The sequence below is a fragment of the Vigna angularis genome, chromosome 10, assembly GCF_016808095.1.
Source record: "Vigna angularis cultivar LongXiaoDou No.4 chromosome 10, ASM1680809v1, whole genome shotgun sequence".
NCBI classification, from domain to species: domain Eukaryota; kingdom Viridiplantae; phylum Streptophyta; class Magnoliopsida; order Fabales; family Fabaceae; genus Vigna; species Vigna angularis.
The window spans coordinates 6,042,116-6,058,935 of record NC_068979.1 but is presented as its reverse complement, the minus strand read 5'-3'; the positions used below and the strand labels follow the sequence as shown (position 1 = coordinate 6,058,935).

The window sequence follows — 16,820 nt, the reverse complement described above, 5'->3', positions numbered from 1 at the left end:
GATAAAACTAAAAAAATATAGGTTAAAACATGACAAAATTCAAATTAATAAAGACTAAAAACAGAAGGAATTATTAATAGTACCTTTTCTTTGGAGGATGTTAATAAATTCAGGAAACGTCTTCTATATTCACTCTACCAGAAAATATGTAAGCATTCCTCTTGTCTGCCCTTGATTAAGAGTAATCACAGTAAATTTAGTAAAAACCAGATTAAGGGGGAAGGAAGCCTTATATATATATATATATATATATATATATATATATATATATATATATATATATATATATATATATATATATATATATATATATATATAACAGAAAGTTGGTATGAAGTATTATTGTTAATGAAATTAGTTTTCCTAAAGTTGAGGAATACATTTTAAAGGATAAGCTTAGAGCTTCCAAACTAAACAAAATTGAGTAAAGAGAAAGACAAATACTGAGAGGTGTCTTCATTTATCGTGGCATATCTTTTGTCTCATACTTTCGTAGAATTTACGGCTACCTTTACTGAGTAAACAACCACTGTAAGGTGCAGTGCAGCATTCCAAGAACTTCTTCAAAATAAACCAAGAGTTCAAATTGATACACGCACATGACAATGTGTACAAATATAGAAAAAGGGTGGGAGGGAAGTGTTTCAATAATGCAGTGTTTGCTTCAATAGATGTACTCTTTGTGAGAAAAGAAAAGGAAATAATGTAAGTATTTGCTTCAACTTGCTGACTTGTGAGAATGGATTTAAAGAAAGATGAGCTGATGAATTTAAGAGGATAAAAAGAAAAAAATAGAATTGTTTGTTTTAAAGATGAAGAGTTAAAAGTGAAAGGATACGAAGGTAAATTCGGACCTTTCAAATGCCTTCCAATGGATCAGTTTATTTGAGAATTCAAGTGATGGGTGTAGAAGTTTCTTTATCAGTTACTGTTTGGTCACTCACACTATCAATCTAGCCTATTTGCGCTGCTATGTTTTTGGACACAGGGGACCATTACAAGATGCTATTTGCTATTTCGAAAATATTAGTCATACCAGCAACTCTTACGGCTCGTTATCTTAATTAGTTCCAGAATATTGTTTTTAGTTTTGATTATTTATTCTGTAAGTTTTAATCATTCGATGGATTAGTCTCCATTGTTTTACAGAGATTAGATTTGGTATTTACACTGTACTTTGGGTCGTAATTCCAATGTAGAAGAAAATCAGTGTTTCATTTTTCTTACTATATCCAAAAAAATAATCCTTTTAGTCTATATATACACTTTGGCACAATTTTCCGTTTCAGTTCTACACCAAAAAAACTTAAGCACCCTCGAAAATTTAAATTTAATAAACCGTTGAATTAACTTCTGAATGGTTTCTCACGTAGAGGACAATATATAGAAAATTTTCATGCAAGAACTATGTTCTTGACCGACATTTTTGAGATTTATAATTCTCAAAGTCAAATTAATGGATAATAAAACATGACAATTAAAAAGTATATCTCTCAATAAGCATTTGAAAATCGTAAAAACCCTGCAGATAGCATCCATTCGAAGATAAAGATAACATAACCAAGTCGTTAGAACCCACGTTAAATGCGTCTAAAAAGAGGAGCAAAAGTTCAAGAACATCTATTGAAAGTTCAGAATCTGCTTATACACAAAAACCAAAAATATAGAAACTAAAATGACAATTAAACCTTTCAATTATGATTATATCCAAATATTTTAAATGTTCCCCCTCCCTCCTTTTACCAAATTCCTCCCTCTCAGACCCACGTTAACAGAGTATGGGTTAAAGAGGGATAGAAAACCATGACAGAATAAAAAATAATATACCTAAAACCAAAACATAAACTGACAAACTTTGAAGCATATGAAGTTTATTACACAGGGCACTAGAGCAGAGAAATTTATTCTTTATTAATGGATCCATTAACATAGAAGAATGCAGGTTCATGTTGGTCAGTTTCACATGACCAACGCTACATTACATTATTATATTAGTATTAACCTCCTTAAACAGTTATAATACACGATACTACCCTCTGCACGTCGTCGTATAACTCGAAAAGAACTTGTACGGATCAGAATCCAACGCAGCTCCATCAACTTTGAGCATTCCCGTTGCCTGCTGCAGAAACCAACAGGTACACTCCATCTCCATAATGAATTGGTATTTACATAAAGTTTAAAGTAACGTAATTGATTAAGAGGAAGTTGAAAAGGTTTACCTTGGGAAGAGTTGTTGGGCTGAGTTGGTTGCTGAGTAGCCGTGTCGGTGCTTCTGGGGGGTATGACAACGCCGGGCCATGAGCGGCAGGTGCAGTGCATTCCCTCGTCAATGCTGGCGTAGAGGGTGGTCAGGTGGTTCCCACACCCTCCCCACGTGTACCTCCCACAGCTTCTACACTCCACCCTATAGCACATGATTTTGGCTTTGAAAGTTGAAACTCTTCTACACTTGAGCAATTCCAACGATGCCTTGCTTCAGAGTATGGTATTATGACACAACAAACCCATTTTATAAAGAATGTATTCAGATGACATTGTTGATCCTGTCATCTCGTTAACATCAACGCTTTCTTGGTTTAGTTTCTCTTGTGCCACACACTAATGGGGCCACCTCGATACTGAAGATAACGCCTGGCATAATTATTCGGTTATTCCATTTCAGAGATTCTGTTTAGAAGCCACTCTTCCTATTCCTAATTTGCCTTTCAAAACCTTTATGGACCAGATAATGCATTCAACGACTACCATTATGCCACCTTCTTAGGAATAACCGCTAGACAAAATACATCGCATTCACTTCTTTTCCTAGGTCTCTTTCATTTGTTGATAGTAACTAGTAATTGATCTTACAGCTTCGAGTAGGGGTGCTCAATATATAGAGCTATTTTTTAGGTTAAGATGCTTAAATACTCCTTTCACTGCGCCGCATCCGTTATGTCTCTTTGTTTCGCGATCTTAAATATGGTTTTTTATCCTAGGTGAAAGAAATAGCAGAGAACCCTGAGATGGTTCTTCGAATATACTTCAAACTTATTTAGAGAAATCAAATTGAGAATACTTTATAAGGAAAAAAAAATCGAAGTCAATCATAAGGTATCAGAAATATAACCAAAACAATTCGGTAGAGAACATATAAATCAATCACAGCCTTTAAAGCTTGCAGATTTTAACTCCTAATTTATAGTTTACATGCATGAGCAAGCTTATAAATGAATTTTGCCAAACAAACTAAGAATCCAAGAAACAGTATTTAACTTCGATCGACAGAAACATTCATTATTCACAACGGTGGAAAGACCCATGCAATCATTTTTCATTTATCCTGTTATTTTTGGGCTGCGATGTTATGATATGGATGTTTCATTATACCTTCTGGCTTGGTTAAACAAAAATTGTAGCATGCTTCAGTAATTAATCAATTACCATGCCCCCCAAAATCATAACTATTACTCATTCAACCAAATCCAGAGTAAATACCCTGAGTGATTTTAATTGAAAAAAAATATCGTAATTTTTTTACGAATGTCATTTCAAGTATTCAGAAATTTGTGACGATATCAATTAGCTGCACATAAAGCCAGTACGGAGACTATATAGCAGAACACTTTCTCAGAAAACATTCAATCCCCTAAAAATATCCTCTCATCAATAGTTCACTAGTGTCACCAAACTGTATGGTTGCATTCAAAGTTCAAATTAAACACACCATACAAACGAACCAAGAATTACATCAGCAAGCGCTCTCATCACCCTTGTCTTCAGTTGATTCTAACGCTGGTTTTTTTGGTGTGCTTCCTTCTGACGAGCTGGCATTTGATGCTCGCTTAACACCTCTTCCTACCACACCAAGGTGTGTGACTCCACCTGATCCATTAGTGTGGGCAGTTGAAATGGATGGAGAGTCAAAACCTCCATTGTTTTTTACAGTAGCCAACTGTGAGGAACTCACCATTCCCAGAGATGATTCCTTCCCATTGCCTGCCTTGGCAGCGGCTATTCCTAGGATCTCAGCTAAAATTGACTTTGGATTTGAGACTAACTGTTGCAAATCTTCAAGCTGCAATTTCATAAATTCCCATTTATATCAAAATAAAAGCACAGGATAGCTAGTTATCTTAAAAAAATTTACCAAGTTTACCTTTCTTTCCAGCTCACTTGATAGACCTTTCAGAGTTTCAATCTCTGATTGCTTATCCACAATTGAGTTATTAGGGTCAGAATTGGGGTCTGTAGGTACATTCTCAGTTAACTCGGACACAGATGTCAAATCTGAACAACTCTTTACTTCATTTGTAAGACGATGCAATCGTGCCTTACAAACAGATGTAGCCTTCTGACAGTAGATAATTGCTTCTTGAGCCTTAGAACCAACCTCCAAACACAAGCATATGCGAAAGTTTCTATTTTCAGGAGTTAAGTAGCATCAGAGGACATATTCAGTTATCTACTTTGCTTAAATTAAAGACACCATAAAAACCACACATTTAGATAAAAATTAAACCAAGGATACAAGTCAGCAATTTTTCTATCATCTGGTTCAACCAGTTGCTCTAAGATGGACAGTGCCTTCTGGTAATCTGACAGAGAAGTTTCAAAATCCTCTGCATATACAAGAACCAGGAAATAATCCATCCAGCTATTAATATAATCATATTCCACCTTTTTGTTTTTCTGGAGAAGAATTAATAAAATTTAAAATGAGTATATGAATATGGAAATACCTCTTTCCAATGCAACATCTGCCAATGTTGATAGTATGTCCACCTGCTCTATTGTATTGACAGATTGCTTTTCAACAATCGCTCTAGCAATATCAAGCATTTTCCATGCCAGATCCAGGTCAGTCTCATCTTCATCAGCTTCTGCCAAGTCTTCTGCATCACTAGCCTCGTCACCTTCTTCCTCATCATTCTTGGTGGACCCTGTTTCATGTTTGAAAATTGAAGTAACACTAAGAAACTGATTTATCTGCAGACTACGACTTTTGTGGTTATAAATTATAAATTTCATCTTGATTAGGGAATAATATCTTGATTAGGGAATAACATAATGCACACACACATATATATACAAAAGTGACCTTATGCTAGCTTCTCCAAATTTTCAAATATGGTTGATATTCAGACACCCAGTATCTACATCTAACAATTTTAGGAGGCTTTGTACATACTTTTATTCATAAATATCCTGCTTTATATAGTCTGCATCAACCACGAGCTCTTTCTTTTCTCACTGGCTTAGCTACTGGTAGGAGAGAATCGACTTATAATGTTAACATCAGTGCCATGCATAAACATCTTATCAGTACACATAAACATGCTTAAACAATGTTTTTCAATTTGTCATTAAACAGCTCATAAATCAAGCTAATTACACCTGTTGATATAAAAGAATGTTCTGGCAACTCTAAATAAAATGCACATCTCATAATCTATCACATAATCAATAACTCAAAACACTTCCCCTTGTCTGCAAAGACGGTTGAGTAGGGCAGCATGCTTTCTAAGGCAAACTAAGTAAGAAGTAACAATTTTTTTGAAACAATTTCAAATTTGCATCACATTTTACATATATGTCCAATTCATCTTATAAAGAACCATGGTATAAAAAACTTTAAGAAATGGAGCAATAAATTATAAACAAAAATAAAATAAAAATTAAGCAGTAAGCCCTAGAGACAACACACTGACCATCATCCACAGCTTCACCCTGGTCAGCTGAATCCTGCACAGTATTGCTCGAAAAAGAAGCAGTGGAAGATTCTGCGTTCACAGAACTCTTGGCAGGTCCTTCTTTTGTGGAGTCATGTTGAGATCCATCCTCCTTCTTGGGCACATCAGCCAAAGGATCAGCTTCCTCCTGAGCCTTGTACAAAAGAGCACACCCATATTTGTAGTATGTGTGCACACACTCAGGAGCAAGTTCACCATAATGAGACACTCTGTTTATTTCAAATATTCTTTCAGAGCATTATACATACATACACACACACACACACACACACACATATATATATATATATATATATATATATATATATATATATATATATATATATATATATATATATATATATATATATATATATATATAAATTTAGAGTATGAAACATCACATCAACTATCATTTTCTATTAATCAAGCACACATATTCACTCATGCATAAACCATACAGTCCTAAAAGAGAATTTCTTCAAACCTTTTAGCAGAATGATTAAACTCAATTCACACAGAGAATGTATTTTACAGTAAAAGAAACCTGATTTCCAGAGCACGGCTGAAGTTATCAGCTGCTTCTCCAAAATCGTTCTCTTTTATTGCCAGGTTCCCTTTTTCCATCAGCTCATTCGCCAACTCCAGAGACTTCTGAGGATCGCTAACGGAAGCTTCAGCCTTAGACACAGACTCTTCAACACCATGGGCTGTAGAAGCATTCACAGATATTCCGCTCTTGTCCTTCTCAGAAGAGTTTAGGGTTTCGTCCACTGCGACAGCTTCCTCCAGCCGAGGCATTGTGACAGAGGTTTCAGATGCAGGAGCTTCTTCCGCCATTCTCGAATTTCCCTTCAGAGACGGGAGAGAAAGAAAAAATCGAAACTGAAGTGACCTCAATTCGCAAGGGTTTGGGTTTTGATTTGAGGCTTTGGTTTCTGGCGCAAAATGGTGAAAATGAAAAGGAAACCCGAGTACGAAATGGGCCTTATACCCGCACCATTTCAGTACCCAAATTTGCCGCTTGACACCATTTCGGTATTGACAGTTTGACACGTGGTAGAAGTGATGGTAGAAAGGACATTTTAGTAATTAAATAAATCAGTTAAATTTGGAAACAAACCATGGTCACACAGGTAGAGGATCAGTGAGGTAGTGACATGGTTTGTGCAATCTCGTCATGACCAAAGTTGGTTGTGATCCTGTGTTGTGAAAACTTTGTCGACACTTCAAAACGTGAGAACTGAGACAGTTGCTGTTTTTTTTTTCTGACAGGGTTGACGGCCAAAGAATCAGTGGCGCAGGACATTCCCCCTTGTTTTGGATACAAAGAGTCTGAAGAAAATGAAAGAGGAAACGGAGCAGATTGTCCAGAGGGGTTGGTAACGGCATAGAAGGGAAGACTGTGAGAATGTTTCTACCATCAATAGCCTGCTTCAGTTGTTCTGTATGACCCAGTATTTTGTAAGACATTTTTATTTTATTTTTATTATTTAGAAGATTTTTTTGAAGGCAAATTTTTTTATTTTTTATTAAAATAAATTTGAAAGTAAATGACAATAAATTTAAAATTAAAGTTTTTTAGAATTAACGTAAAATTTAATTAATGTAACAGATTAAAATAAATTATTTTTAAATTCACTTTTATTTATTTTTAAATTCATTTAAATAAACAATAACAAAATTTATTTTCAGATGATCTTAAATTTTCTAATCATTTTTTTTACATCATTTAAAAGTGAGATGAAGTAAATGATAAGTAAGGTTACCATGAACGTACGTGTGGATTTAGATTTTTAATAATGAATGTATTGTTGGAATATTTCACTGTAACTGTTAAGAATAAGTTTTTTAATCTTAGAAAAAGTTTATGAAAAATGCACACCAAGATTAGTAGTAAGTTTATACAAAAGTTTCTAATAAATTTAAATCATATTTAATCTTTAACAGAAACTGAATATAAAGCTGCATTGTGTACATCTCCTTAGTTGAAGTATCACTTGTAGATTTTCTTTAAACGATATTCTGGATTTAATTTTGTGTGTCTTTTGAAAAAGAAAAATTACTGTTGAGAAATTAGTTTCTCAATGACTCCATATTTGTACGCCTAAATAGAGGACTGCTGGTTTGAGGACTCACAAAAGGTAGTTTTTCCTTCTTTCATATTGGTCATTTGACCCTTTATATTAAAAATAATATAATTACAATTTTTTATATAATATTTTTTATTTAATTAGTATTTGTATTCAAGCAATAATGTACAAGATTTTCAAAATTATAAAATATTTATTATATTAATTTGATTTTATGAAAATATAATTATAATTTAATATAAGTATTTTATTTTATAAAATTAAATAATAATATTTTGATTGTTTTTATAATAAGAAATGTATTTATTATATATATTTTTAAAAAAATATATTATGTATAATTATATTTTAAACTATATTATGATTGAGTTAACCAAAATTAAAAATTTAATTTTAAATAAAGCATTGGTTAGATGATGTAAAAAAATGTAAATAATAAACTTTAATATATAGATATAAACACAATAATATAACTTCATAGTGTCATAGATATAGTTATGATTTCATGAATATTAAAGGTAAAAAATTTAATTAATACAAATAAGTATAATAATATATAGTTATTGATTAATCAAACTTAACATATTGGATATTATTAATCAAACATATAATCATTGGATATCAACCTCTTTACATCTAATGAAACATGGGACAGATTGTCATCATGAGTAAGGTTTTTCTTATCAATTTTGTACTAAGCTTCTTGACAACTGAATATTGCAACAACTCTAAAAAAAACCTTTTTGTGTTCCAAGCCTTTAAAAGAGTGCAAAAAGAAGCATCCAAAGATTTACGTGTAAAATACAAATATTAGTTGACTATACAATAACTCAATTAACAAGTTTAAAAGAGTAAAACGAAATTGAAAAAAATTAAAAAAATATGTGACGAATTAATATATTAAGTTTGTTTAATATTTTTTGTAATCTCATTTACAATTTTTTTCTTTTACGTGTTTTTAAAAAGAATGACATCGAATAAATTTTAAATAGAATATTCAAAACTTAAAACTAAGAAAATCATATCTCATTTTAAATTAAAAATGTTTTTATTTTATTTCTTATAACCTTCCATTTTAATTCAAATAACTTAGACAATTCCTTTTTGTAATGGAATTAACATTCTCCAACAGGAGTTTTTATTATATTTTATAAAATAGAAGTTGAATTTATCTTGTTTCTTTTCCATACTAAGGGACGGAAAGAAAAATCTTCCTTTGTTAACTGTGAACGGTGGGTGTTGCAATCTGAAATTCTGCATCTAGGAAATTTTGGTTGCGTGGATGGCGCGTTTCATATCCCCAAACCCCATCACACTGCACAGATTCCGTCCATGTTTACCAATTACTCGCTTCGCTGCACATCCTCAACACAATCGCATCAACACCCGCAAATTTCAGACTTTAGCTTGCCAAACAAATCCTAACCCCGATCAAAAGGATGTCCCTCCAAGGGTATGTTTCCGTTACTCTGCAAAAACAGAAAATTGGATGAGGTTCTTTATTTCGTACCTTAACTTCCTCTAACCTCTGCTCAGGAACAAGTAAAACCAGTAGTTGAGCCTACCACAGTCAATACTCAGACCACTAAGACGACCACAAGTTCACTTCCTCAATTGCCAAACAAAGATGTCAACAACAAAATCGCACTTGTTTCTACTTTAGCGGCTTTGGGACTTTTCCTGTTTGCCAGGTTGGATTTAGGTGTTTCTCTCAAGGATCTCTCTACCACTGCAGTGCCTTACGAAGAGGTTTGGTTATGCCCTCCACTGCTTTTCTTCTTTTAATTAGCTTGTGTTAATTATGTCAATATATCTGTTAGTGTTCCCAAGGTTTTCAAACCGTGTTACATAGTATCTGGCACCATTTTTTTTTATAATACTTGTGCTTTCATATTGGATGGTCCAGGCTCTCTCCAATGGGAAACCCACTGTGGTCGAGTTTTATGCAGATTGGTGTGAGGTATGTCGGGAATTAGCTCCAGACGTATACAAAGTTGAGCAGCAATACAAGTAATCACCTTTTAAGTAAAACACATGCTTTCCTATTTATTATGGTTCATATTAAGCAGAACATTAAGGCCATTTTACATGAGGAAATGTGGAGTTTTGGTTTCTTTTTTACTTTTTACTTTGAATCACAAAACTCTATGTTATCTTTACTTTGATTTCTGTTTCCAAATATTTGCACTTGGTAAAAATATGTTTTTTTTTTATGTTTACTGTATAATTTTTGAGAAATAAACATCCTGACTGAAAAAATTTGAATAGTTTTGTAATTAAAAGTGAAGATAAGAAATGAAAACAAAAGTAAACAGAGGTCCTTAATTTTGCTATTGCCAGTGTTAATTAGTGTTGACACAGTTTAATTTTCAACACAGGGATCAAGTTAATTTTGTAATGTTGAATGTTGATAACACAAAGTGGGAGCAAGAGCTTGACGAGTTTGGCGTGGAGGGTATTCCACATTTTGCATTCCTTGATAAGGAAGGGAATGAGGAGGGTAATGTTGTGGGTAGGCTTCCCAGACAGTACCTGCTTGAAAATGTGGATGCCCTTGCTCGTGGACAAGCATCCGTTCCTCACGCTCGTGTTGTAGGCCAATATTCAAGTGCTGAAACAAGGAAGGTGCATCAAGTTGTTGATCCAAGAAGTCATGGTTAGATGACCAGTTTCATCTGTCAGTGAGCAAACAACTTGTTACTCTTGTTTACATTTATTTTTTCTTATCCAGATCACAATCTTATTATGAACATTGTGCAAGTCTGTCATAGATTAGGATCTAAAAATCTAGATATCAGTCACACACATGTTAGCTCAAATGTGTCTATATTCTTAGTCTTGTTATAATTAAAATTCACTTGAATGTTTACAGGCCTGTTACTCTATTCATTTTCTGTTTTCTAACAATTTATATCTGTACACCCCACTCCCCTTCAAATTCTAAATGCACGGAATTCTCAGTCTATCAGAAAGTGATGTGTTTATTGGAAACAATGAATTTTCTGCTCCTATCAGGGTTTACCACTCAATAACCACGTCTAAGATTTAAATGACATTTGCCATACATCGGGTTTATAATTACAGGACGCCCTTAGGGTTCTACTGGTCAACGCTGTTTTCTACCATATTTGTGTTTTCGTTGGACACTCTTCAAGTTCTAGTGGCCAATGCCTTAAGATTCAACTGTTTTATTGTGAATTTTTCTAACATAACTGAAACTTTCAAATGTATTTGGTGTTTCAAAACATCACCAGCTTAATAGAAATAATATATATTCTTTTGTTCTTTTTCAAAATGAAAATTCACTAAAGCAGGGTTGAGATAGACGTGGATCATGCGTCAAGTGCTGCCTATGCAGCAGTGCAGAAAATTTAATTAACCCAAATAAAATCTTAATCCAAACTAAATCACCTCTAAAAAGTCAAGTAATGAAAACATTTGTAAATTAATCTGGTTTATTTCTTAACCGTTCACTTAATCGATTTTAAAAAAGATTTTTATCCATGACAGAGGGTAGAGAAATTAATTATTTTTCTCCGTTATTTTTCAATTTCTTCTGCTATGTTGATTTCTAGCTTTTAGTACAATGCTTGCTCTCCTCCTGCACACTATATGTAAGATCCATGTCTGCAAACACTGCCCCAAGATCCCTGGGGATTCTCGTATTACAGCTACTTTAAGTTTAAAACTGGTTTTGGTTCAAAAGTTGGTTCCGAATAATTTAAAACTTTTGTATATTTTTCAAAGAAATGATGTTTTTATTTTAAAATTAAATTCAAATAATTTTTTTTTTCATATACTGAAACCATATACCTTGGCATAACTTGGACTACTCAGAGACACCCAAAATGACAATTGTAGCCAAAGGTGGTTTCTTTCAACCATAATTATATACAGTAACTAGCATAGTGTTGATCCTGACTGAGTAGTGAATTCTGCATATTGATCACTGATGATTTATAAATATAATATTTGGAAGTTAATCATACATAAAAATAGGTATAGCAACAACTGCGACAGAGAAAAGGAAGTGTTATATGCCTTTAGTATTCACATTTATGGAGGCTAGCCACCTCAAAGTAAGTATACATGTCAAGGGATGACATTTACTAACAAGCTGTTTGACGAAAGTGAGCTGTGTCCACTCGACCAATGAATAGGATCATGTACTGATACAGGAGAGCTGTCTTTCACCTCCACAGAATGAAAAAATCTCTCAATCTTCTGGGGAACTATCAATCTCGCACTCCCTTGGCCAGCCTTTTTGATACCACTCAATGACTTCTCACTTCCACTGCGAGGTGATGAACAAGTGGATCCATTCGATGAAGTCATGGCAGTTTCCTCCATAGTTGCCCATCCACTGCGTTTAATGTGTTCTAGCTCCTCTGCCACTTCCATCATAGTAGGCCTCATGTCACTGTGAAAAGCAAGGCACCTAAATGCAAGCTCAGCTACCTTATGAATAGAATACAGTGTCCAAGCATCTCTGTGTGGTTCAAGGAAGGGGTCTATGATCTCATCTACAGCACCCCTCCTAATCCTATCTACGGCAAGTGCAGCTAAGTTAACCTCACTCCTAGGTCGAGAAAAATCAACCGCTTTCATGGCAGTTATTATCTCTACCAAGACCACTCCAAAACTGTACACATCACTTTTATCAGAAAGATGGAAGTTCTGGTGGTATTGGGGATCCACATAACCAGGAGTCCCCTGTGGAGCGGTTGAGATATGAGATGTTTCTGTCATGCCAAGCCTAGAAAGCCCAAAATCAGCTATCTTAGATTTGAAGTGATAATCCAAAAGTATATTACTAGATTTTATGTCTCTGTGGTAAATTGGGGGGTGAATTGCGGAATGGAGATATGCTATAGCATTAGCAGTTTCAGTAGCTACGGTAAGTCTTACTGTCCACGGCAGTCCTTCACTCCTCTCTCTTTGCAAGTGCTGAGAAAGTGTTCCATTTTGCATATATTCATAAACAAGGATCTGCTCTCCCTTCTCTATGCAGCAACCTAAGAGCCGAACTAAATTTGGATGACTCACTGAAGAAAGGAGCTTGATCTCATTCATGACTTGGTCAGCACTGTTGGTGTCTCTTTGCCTTAACTTCTTGATAGCAACCCATTCATCACTGTGCAGTTTTCCGGCGTAAACTGTACCAAATGCCCCGGTTCCCAGCCTGTGTTTCTCAGAGAAAGAATTTGTGGCTTTTTCTACTTCTTTGTAGGGATAGAAAGGTATACTTGAGTTTCCTGCAGCTTCACGTAATTGCCGCTTTACTCTGGTATGTTTTCCCAACCAAATAGAGCGGCGCCTAGCACAGTAGCATAGAAGAAATAGACCAGCCACCACCAAAGCTCCAGCTATGCTCGCTGTCAAGTGTGAACAATCATGCAGAATTCATCCAAATATGAAATTTAAGAACTTCTCTTATGTATTCATGTTTGTATCAAGAACGTGAAAAAATATGCATTCAATAAAAGTTTGACAGGTTAACAAAGATTCTCGTGTGAAACAAATTTCCAACATATGACTATATACAGTGAAACGAGTAGGACTTTAAGATGTTAAGGTTCTATTCTATAATACCTCCAACAGCAACACCGATTTTGGTTGCTTTTCCACATCCTCCGGAAGCCAGTGTTGAAGCACTGCAACTTGAAGCCGAAGCTGATGACAAGGCAACCGTAGGAACAGATTAAAATCAATGACGATATATGCTAAAAAAACTAATATATCACATTAGATGATAAAAACATATGTTCTGGATATGCAGTATCTACTAAAATCTTCCTCGTTTGATTTATAGCTTTTGAAGACATGATTGTTATTGATCAGAAATTGCTTCAGTTTTTATTAATGTTTGAATTCTGTAAAGTTTTAATTATAAACCCGTCTGAATTAAAAAATAAACCAAACACGTGCAATAGGAAAAATCGTCAAGACGTGGCACAGAAAATGTTCGAACTAAGGTTTTATGTCAATATGAGATATCTATATTGAGAAAATGTCTAGTAGAAAGGGTAATTCGAATCACATTCAATTTGCGTTGTCAACATATGGGTGATAAATAAATTGTCAGTGATGCCATATGCCTAATGTTACGAGTGGTAATTACTACCTTAAATTTGGCAAGTTCCTAATACTAATTGCTCACGTTGAGCAATATTTCCCGTTTGACCACGTCTAATACATTGAAAATTCAATTCCATTCAACCACGCATGTGCAGCCAAAACATGTTGACTTTTGATTTCTCAAGGATTCTGTTCGGTTAAGTTACCATTCAAAACAAATAACGCGTTCGTTATTCCCTCCAACCCTACTCAAATAAAAGAAAACTCAGAACATAACGCCAATACTCCCTATCTTCCATGAGATTGGATTCCTTAGAGAAGTAACACGAAAATTATAATGGGGTAAAAATTAAATAGGTTTATAAGCAAAGCTATCAATAGCTGTTCTTCCATATCTATCCAAAATTAGGGAACCTGCAATGCCTTGTGAACTACACGACCACCAGAAGAAAAAAAAAATGTAAGTTGTTTTATCAGAAAGGGAAAGTCAACGTGGTTTTACAGGTAGGGTTTAGGTGAGCTAGTACAGTGTACGTCTCTTCATACTTTTGTTTTAAAAAATATTTGTTTTTTTCTTAACTTTTGAATACATCATTAGTAATTCAGTAGTATGCACTCAAATATTTTACGAGTACAAACATATTCGAATATAAAGTCAATGTTTATATTTAAGAAAGATATAAGTATTATTTTGTACATTACTTATAAAACATGATAAAATATTTTACTGAAAAAATCTAAAATAATTAATTATAAAATAAGAGAGAGAGAGAGAGGGAGATTATATTGTTATAACATATTAACAAATTTTTCCATTCCATCCATTGAGTTTAGGTCATTCTCAAGCTAAAAAGGAAATCAATGCTCTTGTATGATGTTAACTCTGCAAATTAAGAAGAAAATGTGCATGTTTTCTGCAAATAGAATGTGAAAAAAATGAGTGCAGTCTCTCGATATGGTGTGATAGATATACACTAGGCACCTAACATTTTAAAGAAGATGGGTATTTGTTTGAGACGGGTCAAAATTGGGGTCTTGCCACATGGTTATCCAGCACATAAAGCCGCAAGCAGGTGTTAAATTCTCAGTCAAACCCCGCAATTTTTCCACAAGCAAGAACCAAACCATATAATAATAAAATAATAAAACCAGTACATAGATAAATATATGATTATATAAATAATGTGAACTCACTTTTCCGGCAACCGGTGCCATTTATGAAGCCGTCGCCGGTGAAACCATGGATACACTGGCACCGAAACCCTCTTTGGACCGTTGAGCAGGTAGCGTTTTCAGAACATTCATCACACTGTCCTTGAAGCCACCACGCCAACTCGACCACCTGAAACTGCAGCGTAATCTCCTTGCTCTGCCCAAAATAAATCGCAGAGAACAAGTAATTACACTTAGTTTCTTTCAAATCTTTGTACGTCAGAACACCCGCCTCATCTTGTTTCGAAAAGCAACTGATATTACCACTTGTCTTATCGCAGGTTTCCACAAAATTCGAAGCCGGAAAAGCGCACCCTCGAGACGCATCGCTGCAATCTTGCACCAGAAAGCTGTTGTTAACAGAGGGAGCAAAATTGTTACTGAAAAGTGGCTCGATGGATTCCATGCTGCGGTTGCATTTTGCAGGGAGATTGACGAGTATGTTGCTGTTGGTAATGTTTTGGACCAGAAATTCGTGAAGATGAACTTTGTTGTCGGAACAGTTTAGTATGATTTCACAACCTTCGGAGAATCCAAAAGGGAACTGAACACTCTGCTTCCCGCATTGCCTATTACAGGTGAGGTTTTGCGCTCTTGTTGTGCACACTATCAAGATCGTGAGGACTATAACGAGATTCGTACGGTGGTGAACAAACATTTTTAGATGCTCATTGAAACTGAACTAACTTCAAATTGGTAATCACAATCATCACCCTTCCCTTGCTGAAAATTATTAAAACAAAAATTCAACTTGAATTCTCCCGAAACATGGTAAGACGATAATCTTTCAGATGATGGATTAAATGAAAATTAAAGGTTGTGATCGGTGCCGTTGGGTAGCCATCTATCTCAATAAATGCGTGCTCATACAAGAGAACCAATCACCTTTGAGGGAAAATTTAAAAAAGAAAACTGAAAAAAAAAATGAATTAATTGCCCAGAGACATAACTATGCATACCTTCAGAGGTTCTGCAAAGGTTGAAATTAATGACTGCAGCAGTTGAAGAAGTAATTCAGCACAGCACACACAACACAACACCCTTCTAAGATATGTGTTTTGTCTGCTTAACGTTCTTCTCCGACGGGAAAACAATAAAACGGAAGTTGCAGCAGAGCGTAGGTTGTGAATTGAAGAATACTCTAATAGTAAGAAAGTTAGCCACCACATTCACACTTTGTTTGTGGATCAATGTCTTGGAAATAAAATACATGTGACCGTCGACATCTTTTTCTGAACATGGAATGCCGAATGTACCCCTCAATGAACTTTCTTCTGCACAAAATGCCCCTCTTCCATAGCCAAATTACGCCCACTGCACGTAAAATTTTAGTTGGTCAAAACAAGGCAAATTGTAAGAAGTTTGACTTATACCACACATTTTCTAGTTTGAGCCCTATATATACACAGTATTGTTTTCTCCAATTGTACTTTTTTACTAAAAATGTTTGCTATGGCTGTATAAGACATGATTTAACAAGATTAAAATTCTTTTAGAAAACAAAAAAAATTATCATAAATTAATTTATGCATCAATTAAGTTTTAGAAGTTTATATATACATAATGATAGGTTCAATATCTACCGTAAAATCACACAAATTTTCTATAAACTCCCAAAATTAATCAAATTTGTATTATTTATTAAGAACTAATTATAAAATGAATTTAGACTCAACTATATTAATCAACTCAATATTAAATGTTGTAATTTAAAATATCCTTT

The 16,820-nt window shown here is 34.4% G+C and overlaps 3 protein-coding genes across 4 annotated transcripts; 1 reads left to right on the top strand and 2 right to left on the bottom strand.

The window, feature by feature from the left end:
• Window positions 1–3,564: 3,564 nt before the first annotated feature.
• LOC108335744 (NASP-related protein sim3) lies at window positions 3,565–6,705 on the bottom strand. The gene is made up of 6 exons (XM_017571871.2): window positions 6,262–6,705; window positions 5,694–5,944; window positions 4,725–4,925; window positions 4,514–4,604; window positions 4,142–4,403; window positions 3,565–4,060 (listed from the first exon to the last, which is right to left on the bottom strand). The coding sequence occupies exons 1-6, from the start codon at window positions 6,552–6,554 to the stop codon at window positions 3,734–3,736; spliced, it is 1,425 nt and encodes a 474-aa protein (XP_017427360.1). The 5' UTR covers window positions 6,555–6,705; the 3' UTR covers window positions 3,565–3,733.
• A 2,276-nt stretch (window positions 6,706–8,981) lies between these two features.
• LOC108335745 (thioredoxin-like protein HCF164, chloroplastic) lies at window positions 8,982–10,712 on the top strand. The gene is made up of 4 exons (XM_017571873.2): window positions 8,982–9,260; window positions 9,344–9,556; window positions 9,714–9,817; window positions 10,186–10,712. The coding sequence occupies exons 1-4, from the start codon at window positions 9,090–9,092 to the stop codon at window positions 10,466–10,468; spliced, it is 771 nt and encodes a 256-aa protein (XP_017427362.1). The 5' UTR covers window positions 8,982–9,089; the 3' UTR covers window positions 10,469–10,712.
• Window positions 10,713–11,729: 1,017 nt separating this feature from the next.
• LOC108336093 (wall-associated receptor kinase-like 14) lies at window positions 11,730–16,283 on the bottom strand. 2 transcript variants are annotated; one of them, XM_017572421.2, is made up of 4 exons: window positions 16,057–16,283; window positions 15,080–15,820; window positions 13,400–13,480; window positions 11,730–13,182 (listed from the first exon to the last, which is right to left on the bottom strand). In XM_017572421.2, exons 2-4 carry the CDS (start codon window positions 15,753–15,755, stop codon window positions 11,900–11,902), a joined length of 2,040 nt encoding a protein of 679 aa, XP_017427910.1. In that variant the 5' UTR covers window positions 15,756–15,820; window positions 16,057–16,283; the 3' UTR covers window positions 11,730–11,899. The 2 variants fall into 2 exon arrangements, with proteins under 2 accessions (XP_017427910.1, XP_052725262.1); XM_052869302.1 differs by lacking the exon at window positions 16,057–16,283 and having other exon boundaries at window positions 15,080–15,254; window positions 15,362–15,570.
• Window positions 16,284–16,820: the final 537 nt, after the last annotated feature.